General features: G+C 54.0%; 1 protein-coding gene across 2 annotated transcripts; it reads left to right on the top strand.

The window, feature by feature from the left end:
* Positions 1 to 4236: 4236 nt before the first annotated feature.
* On the top strand, positions 4237 to 7522 carry LOC128831697 (uncharacterized). Of its 2 annotated transcripts, none has more exons than XM_054018379.1 (2): positions 4237 to 4312; positions 5007 to 7522. In XM_054018379.1, exon 2 carries the CDS (start codon positions 5110 to 5112, stop codon positions 6304 to 6306), a length of 1197 nt encoding a protein of 398 aa, XP_053874354.1. In that variant the 5' UTR covers positions 4237 to 4312; positions 5007 to 5109; the 3' UTR covers positions 6307 to 7522. The 2 variants fall into 2 exon arrangements, with proteins under 2 accessions (XP_053874354.1, XP_053874355.1); XM_054018380.1 differs by having other exon boundaries at positions 4251 to 4312; positions 5010 to 7522.
* The last annotated feature ends 491 nt before the right edge of the window (positions 7523 to 8013 follow it).

Genomic DNA, 8013 nt, shown 5'->3' with positions numbered 1-8013 from the left:
TATCTAGACCATCCCTGACAGGTGTTTGTCCAACCTGCTCTTAAAAATCCCCAATGATGGAGATTCGACAACCTCCCTAGGCAATTTATTCCAGTGCTTAACCTCTCTGACGGTTAGGAAGCTTTTCCTAAAGTCCAACCTAAATTGCCCTTGCTGCAATTTAAGCCCATTGCTTCTTGTCTTAGCCTCAGAAGTTAAGATCAATTTTTCTCCCTCCTCCGTGTAACAACCTTTTATGTATTTGAAAACTGTTATCATGTCCCCTCTCAGTCTTCTCTTCTCCAGACTAAACAAACCCATTTTTTTTTTCAATCTTCCCTCATAGGTCATGTTTTCTAGACTTTTAATCATTTTTGTTGCTCTTCTCTGGACTTTCTCCAATTTGTCCATCTCTTTCCTGAAATGTGGCGCCCAGAACTGGACACAATACTCCAGTTGAGGCCTAATCAGCATAGAGTACAGAAGAAGAATTACTTCTCGTTTCTTGCTTACAACATTCCTGCTAATACACGCCAGAATTATGTTTGCTTTTTTTGCAACAGCATTACACTGTTGACTCTCATTTAGCTTGTGATCCACTACACCCCCAGATCCCTTTCTGCAGCACTCCATCCTAGGCCGTCATTTCCCATTTGCTATGTGCGTGTGATGTTCCCCTCTGGTGTTGTCTGAACCGGTGAACTCCTTGACTCTGGGATCCAGCCTTACCCTGCTCTGCTGTGAGAACCCCCACTCCTGGGCTGTTCACGCACCACCTCTGGTATGTAAGCTGCTCCTTGGATTGTGTAACCCAATTACACTAGCCAATATCTCTGGTCCCAGACACAACCCTAGGAACTTCCATCTTGCAGTGTCCAGTTATGCCCGCTGGATGCTGCAAGCTTATATGAGTTTGTCAATTTAACAAAGAAATTGATATGTACCAGGCTTGTTATCCCAAGGGGAGACTCTGACACACTTCAAACCAAACGCACTGCTTCAGGTAGAATAAACAAACAGATTTATTAACTATAAAGATAGATTTTAAGTGATTATGAGTCAAAATATAACAAGTCAGATTTGCTCAAATGAAATAAAAGCAAAACGCATTCTAAGCTGATCTTACCACTTTCAGTGCCCTTACAAACGTAGATACTTCTCACCACAGGCTGGCTGATTGCTCTTCATCCAGGCTCTCCCCTTTGATCAATGCTTCAGTTGCTTGGTGTGGTGTCTGTAGACATAGGCGCCGACTCAGTGAGTGCTTCGGGGCTGGAACACCCATGGGGAAAAATTAGTGTGTACTTTGCACCCACCGGCAGCTCTTCGTCCCAGCTCACCTCCGCCTTCTCCCCTGAGTGGGCTGCCGAATCCTGCTTCTTCCCCCTCCCTCCCAGCACTTGCACCACGAAACAGCTGTTTCTCTTCTCTTGGAGAGTTTTTGCCTGGGCGTATTTTAAGCCATGATGATACATTTTCAGTCTCATAACTACAAACATTAAATTATAACCTATAACAATTACTATAACAACCATGCTCAGTGCATCATGAGCAACATGACAAACTTTGCACTGGATACCACACAATCATTTTATAAAGATGAACATAGGGGGTGTAGGGTGGTCCCCCAATGCACAGAGTGCAACTGATTGTTCCTTCCTAAATGGAGTACTTTGCATTTGTCCTTATTGAATTTCATCCTATTTATTTCAGACCATTTCTCCAGTTTGTCCAGACCAGTTTGAATTTTAATCAAATCCTCCAAAGCACTTGCAACCCCTCCCAGCTTGGGATCATCCACAAACTTTATAAGTGTACTCTCTGTGCCATTAGCTAAATCATTGCTGAAGATATTGAACAGAACCGGATCCAGAACCGATCCCTGCGGGATCCCACTCGTTAGGCCCTTCCAGCATAACTGTGAACCTCAGATAATTGCTCTCTGGGAATGGTTTGCTAACCAGTTATGCACCCATCTTATGGTAGCTCCACCTAGGTTGTATTTCCCTAGTTTGTTTATGAGAAGCTCATGTAAGATAGTATCCAAAGCCTTACTAAAGAAAAGAAATACCACATCAACCACTTCCCCCCATCCACAAGGCTCGTTACCCTGTCACAGAAAGCTATCAGGTTGGTTTGACACAATTTGTTCTTGACAAACAAGCGATTCCCCAGCTGCTCACCCTGGGCTAGCCCTAAAGGACAACAACACTTGCTTATTATAGAAGCTTCTATTAAATTTTGAAATTCAAGCTTATAGCACATTTGTGTATCTATGGTTACCTGCTTTAACCTTGTAAATGACACTAATTTCCTTTTCTTAAAATAAATCTTTATACAGATTTTTATAGGATTGGCTACAAGTGTTGTCTTTGGTGTGAGATCTATGGTGCAATTGACCTGGGGTAAGTGACTGGTCCTTTGGGACTGGGAGTAACCTGAATATTGCTGTGATTTGTGGTGTAAGAGACCATCTATCACAAAGGTAGGCTCACCGGGGTAGCACAATAGATTGGAGTATCCAACAGGACTGTCTGTGACTCCATGGTAAGGCTGTTATAGTGTGTGAGGAGTTCACACTTGATAACTGGTTGGTGAAATCGAAGAATAGAATTCACAATCAATTTGGGGTTTGTGTCCCGGTTCCTAACAGTCTGCCCTGAGGTCGGGTCTCATGCGCTTGAGTCACTGCAGGCAGCGTTACAAGGACACCTGGGTTCTACTCCCATTTCTAGACGTCAAGGTGATCTCGTGTTTGGAACCAGATTGCCAGGCGTCCGGTTTTCTACCAGAACACCCGGTCGAAAAGGGACCCTGGCGACTCTGGTCAGCACTGCTGACTGGGCCGTTAAGAGTCCAGTTGGCGCAGGGCTGGCAGGCTCCCTACCTGGCTCCCAGGAAGCAGCTGGCATGTCCCTCCAGCTCCTAGGTATTGGGGCAGCCATGGGGGCTCTGCACGCTGCCCTCACCTGGAGCGCCGGCTCTGCAGCTCCCATTTTCTGGGAGCTCCCATTTTCTGGGAACTGCAGCCAATGGGAGCTGTGGGGACGGTAGCTGCGGCCAGGGGAAGTGCACAGAGCCGGAGGAACATGTCGCCGCTTCCCAGTAGCTGCCTGAGGTAAGCGTTGCCTCCCACATCCAAACTCCCTCCCAGAACCCACACCCCGCACTCCTGCCCACACTACAACCCCTGCCCCAGCCCCAGCCCTGAGCCCCCTCCCGCACTCAAAATCTTTCCTGGAGCCTGCACCCCAAACCTCCTCCCACACCCCAAACCCCTGTCTCAGGCCTGAGCCCCCTCCTGGAACCCAACCCCCTGCCTCAGCCCACACCCCGCATCCCCCCCCACACCCCACACCCTGCCCCAGCCCTGAGGCCCCTCCCACACCCAAACTCCCTCCTGGAGCCCATACCCCAAACCCCTACCTCAGTCCAGAGCCCCCTCCTGCACCCAAACTCCCTCCCAGAGCCTGTACCCCTCACCCCCGCCTGAACCCCAAACCCTGCCCCAGCCCTGAGCCCCCTCCCGCAGCCAAACTCCTTCCTGGAGGCTGTACCCCTCACCCCCGCCTGAACCCCAAACCCTGCCCCAGCCCTGAGCCCCCTCCCGCAGCCAAACTCCTTCCTGGAGGCTGTACCCCTCACCCCCGCCTGAACCCCAAACCCTGCCCCAGCCCTGAGCCCCCTCCCGCAGCCAAACTCCTTCCTGGAGCCGGTACCCCAAACCCCCTCCTGCACCCCACCCCCCGTCCCAGGCCCGAGCCCCCTCCCACACCCCAAACCCCTGCCCCAGCCTGGGGAAAATGAGCGTTGGGGAGGGAGTGAGGGTGGGGGAGAGCGAGCCACGGAGGGAGGGGGATGGAGTGAGTGGGGCGGGGCCTCAGAGAAGGGGCGGGGTGGGGGGGGGGTCAGAGAAGGGGCGGGGCCTCAGAGAAGGGGCGGGGCCTCGGGCAGGGGCGGGGCACGGTGAGGGTGTTTGGTTTTCTGCAATTAGAAAGTTGGGCGGGGGGGGGTGGAGGGGAGCACGGAGCTCGGGCCCCAGGCTGGGGATGTGCCTTGCGGAGTGTGGGGGGGGGCACTGACCCGCCCCTCCCCGCCCCGGGGAACTTGGCTCCCTCCGCTATGGGCGGCGGTTCCGAGGCCCGCCAGCAGGGGGCGCGGGGAGCGACGCTCTGGCCTCACCTCTCCGCTGCTCCGGCCCCTGTCGCTGTTTGATGACGTCTATAGGGAGCGCGCCGCTGTGTGGGCTGGGCACCCGGAAGAGCCCGTAACAATGGGGGCAGCGAGGGGAGGAGCCGTTCAGAGCCCGGGGAGGGGGAGCTCCGGGGAGAAGGTAGGTGGGAGGGGGACAGGGCTGTACGAAGGGTAGAGGAGGGGCTGCTCTTTGGGGCTGGGGGAGGGGAGGGGAGGGGAGGGGCTGCTCTGGGGGCTAAGGGAGGATGTTCTGGGGGGGCTAAGGGAGGGGCTGCTCTGGGGGCTGGGGGAGGGGAGGGGCTGCTCTGGGGGCTGGGGGAGGATGTTCTGGGGGGCTAAGGGAGGGGCTGCTCTGGGGGCTGGGGGAGGGGAGGGGCTGCTCTTTGGGGCTGGGGGAGGGGGTGGGGAAGGGTTGGGCTGGGGGAGGGGAGGGGCTGCTCTTTGGGGCTGGGGGAGGGGGTGGGGAAGGGTTGGGCTGGGGAAGGGGAGGGGCTGCTCTTTGGGGCTGGGGGAGGGGAGGGGCTGCTCTGGGGGCTGGGGGAGGATGTTCTGGGGGGCTAAGGGAGGGGCTCTGCTGGGGGGGGCTGCGTGCAGTACTGACGGGGTGTGTGTGGAGATGGCGGTGGTGGGAAAGTTGGGGGAGTAGGGTTGGGGGAGGGGAATGGGTAGCAATCCAGAGAGGAAGGTGGACGGCAACAGGGAGGCCGTGGCCCCCCATCCCAGAGCGGATGGAGCCACCTGGCTGCAAGGCACCGGGTGCTGTGAAGTCTGGAGCGGGGGTTTGATGGGGATGTCTGGTCCATCCTGTGTAACAGGGTGTCATGCTCTCTCAGCAGGTCTCAGCCGGACATGCCTCCCTCCGACGTGTCTAGTTGAGCATCATTGCCACTGACCCTCTGCGTTGGGTGGGGCCTGGCCTGTGGTTGGCTGGGCACGATGCCTCGGAAAAGGAAACATTGTCAGCGTGCAGCCCCCCCTCAGCTGGCTGCGGTCACTGCTGTGGGAACCCCAGTCGTGGCCAGGGCTGGCTCAGGGTGTCGCATACAGCTGGGTCGCAGGACTAGGAGCCCAGCCTACTTTCCCTTCAGCTTCCTGCCGGTGGACTGTCAGCTCCATGTCTTCTCTTTCCTTTCGGAGGTGGAGAAGTGCACAGCTGCCTTGGTTTGTGAAGCCTGGAGCAAGCTGATCCGCACCCCCAGGCTCTGGAGGGTGGCTGACTTCATGAGACTGGGGGCCTTCCAGTCAGGCATGGATTTGGTGCTGGTTTCTGCCAGAGAATTTGAGAGATGGAAAGAGTGGGTCCACCAGTATGCCTATCACCTGACCTCTCGCAGCGCTAGCCTGCTAGTCCTCAGGGCCAGCTTTGATTTGGGTGACCAGAAGACCAAATGGGCTGACTTCCTTTCACACTTCTTGGACAGTGTCCACTGTGGGGAGCTGCAGGAGCTGGAGCTCAACTGGACCTTGACTCACTTGGAACCACCAGACTTCTATCCGCCAGGCATCTGCAGTATGACTCAGGTCAGCCTGACCAAAATGGACCAGATCAGCAACTTCCAGACCCTTTTGGAGAAGTTTATCCAGAGATCTCCAAAGCTCACCAGGATGAAGCTGCCCTTTGACTGGTCTGCATACTCAGTTGCCATGCTGACCCAGTTCCAGCAACTTCACACCTTGGAGTTGAAATACTTCTGGAGCTTCAAAGGGGTTTGCCCAGAAATCATGCAAGATCTCACCAAAGCCCTGCCCAACCTCAAAACTCTCATCCTTCATGTGCTGGTGCCAGTCAAAGACTTGGGCATCTCCTATTCTCTGGAATCCAGATCCCTGGAGTACTTGGATGTGTCCCAGAGCCGTGGCCTGGTGTTCTGTCACCTCGACCTGCCCTCCCTGAGGGTGCTGAGGATCAAGAAGACGGTTCGGGGCATCATCCTGAACCGGAGGACTAGGCTGGCTCTTCAGAGTCGCTGGTCCTGTCTGTACAGCTTGCTACGGAGTGGCACGCCCAACCTTCGGGTGTTCAACAACCAGGTGTTGCTGCCGCACTGGCGGGAGCAGACGTACAAGGAGCTGAATGCCTTGCTGCTGCAATCATGCTACTGTGTTCAGCACTCGGACACGTGGTTACTGTAAAGATTGATGGTGAAGGGAACAGACAGGAGAACCTGGTTCTCTTTTATCTAATGGTGTCACTGAAGGGGGTGTATAGCATGAAGAGACCATGTGTTGCCTTGGGAGGGACCAGGTGGCCTGTGTGTCTCTGGGCCTAGCATTTGTCAGGTTTCAGGAGAGGCTGCATCTGGGCCCAGTTTGCTCAAAATGGGAGGCTGACTGAGGGATGTTTAGAGAGAAGGACACTCTGTGTTTCTCTTCTACCAAGACAGTAAATGTTCTGTTCCCCACAGCTGGTCTCCGCTTTTCCTTTATAAGTGCACTTTATGGCCCATAAGTGATGGCCTGTGTTCCTTACATACCAGGAAGGGCTCTGAGTACTGCACATAGTAAAATCACACAGTTGCAGCCAGACACGGGTGCCCTGGTTGTCTAAATGCGCTGATGCAGAAGTGAAGATAGAATTGGTAACCTTTTGAGCTCAGACCCCCACAAACCTCTGCCTGATGCATTCACAGGGTAGTTCCAGGCTCTTAGCTGGACAGTGTTATCAGCTGGTTAGAGCAGGGGAGCTGGGCTTCCTGGGTTCTTTTCCAGTCACTATCGTTATTTTTGGAAATGATTAGACTCATTTTCAAAAGCAGCCTCTAATTTTGGCTGCCTGACTCGAGTTATCTTGCAAGTTGCGGGAGCGCAGCAGCTCTGAAAATCAGGACCAAGGGGTCTCGAGTTAGGAACCTCCGTTTTCCATCTTTAAAATGGGAATAAGCCTAACTTACCTCTCTGGGAAGGTGGTGAGGCATTTAGACCCTTGGACTTAGGTGCTGCCAAAATGTAAAGTAGTATTAGAAAGTGGAGGAACATGGATGTTTGCCATTTCCCAGCCAGCAGAAGGCATCCCTTACTTTGTTATGCTGATATATAACCTGACTGATTCTTCAGACCGTATCTGTTCTCAGCTGGTTCCTCTGACGCTGGTGGCCAAGTGCTGAGCTGACCCTAAATAAAAATGTAACAGAGCCCCATCGCTGTCAGTCTGTTCTAACTCTGCACTGGGCCAGGAGTTCTTACTAATGGTTGAATCTGTTTCCTAGTAGCCTCTTCCTAGCCTGGAGGGAGCATATGTGTAATCCTGGCTTTGTAGCAGTGACGCTTCTTGTGGGACATGGTGTGGAAGATGACATGGCTTTGTGCTGGGGTCCGTTTCATAGGCTGCGATGAGGGGCCAGATCCAGAGTTATTCCTCTGAGGAGGACGTTCAAACTGCACAAGTGGCTGGGGAAGAGGGAGCTTCGTTGTCAGATGCTGGCAGGGGTGATTCCCATGCATGGTCTCTGCTGCCGTTGATTTTCTTTCCCTCAGGAGACTTGAGCCAAAACCCTCTGGCTGAACTGACCCAAGTAAGGGTTTGTCCAGCACCTAGTACACCGAGGTCCATGACTCGGGCTCCGAGGCTCTACAGCTAGACAACTAAATAATCCGGGTCCTACCCCACATCTGTTTGTACCTTCAGTCGAATGAGTGGGGCCCTCCTGCGTCTCCTGCCACTTTCTGATGCCAGAAAACTTGCTTTGCTTTTCCTGTCGCTCCCTCTCTCACAGCCTTTCTCCCCCAGGAGCTCTGCTTGTCTCTGTGCCAGCAGCACGTCCATCTCCATCCCCACAGGGGGTCCATGAGGATAATAGGGAGCACAGCAGCACGTCTCCTTAGCAACACTGGCTGCCAGGA

Source organism: Malaclemys terrapin, chromosome 2 (genome assembly GCF_027887155.1).
Source record: "Malaclemys terrapin pileata isolate rMalTer1 chromosome 2, rMalTer1.hap1, whole genome shotgun sequence".
NCBI classification, from domain to species: domain Eukaryota; kingdom Metazoa; phylum Chordata; order Testudines; family Emydidae; genus Malaclemys; species Malaclemys terrapin.
The sequence above is the reverse complement of the archived record's forward strand: the minus strand, read 5'-3'. Positions and strand labels throughout refer to the sequence as shown.

Excerpts from the sequence above, each read along its gene's own strand:
- LOC128831697 (XM_054018379.1), top strand. The coding sequence starts at position 5,110 with ATGCCTCGGAAAAGGAAACATTGTCAGCGTGCAGCCCCCCCTCAGCTG.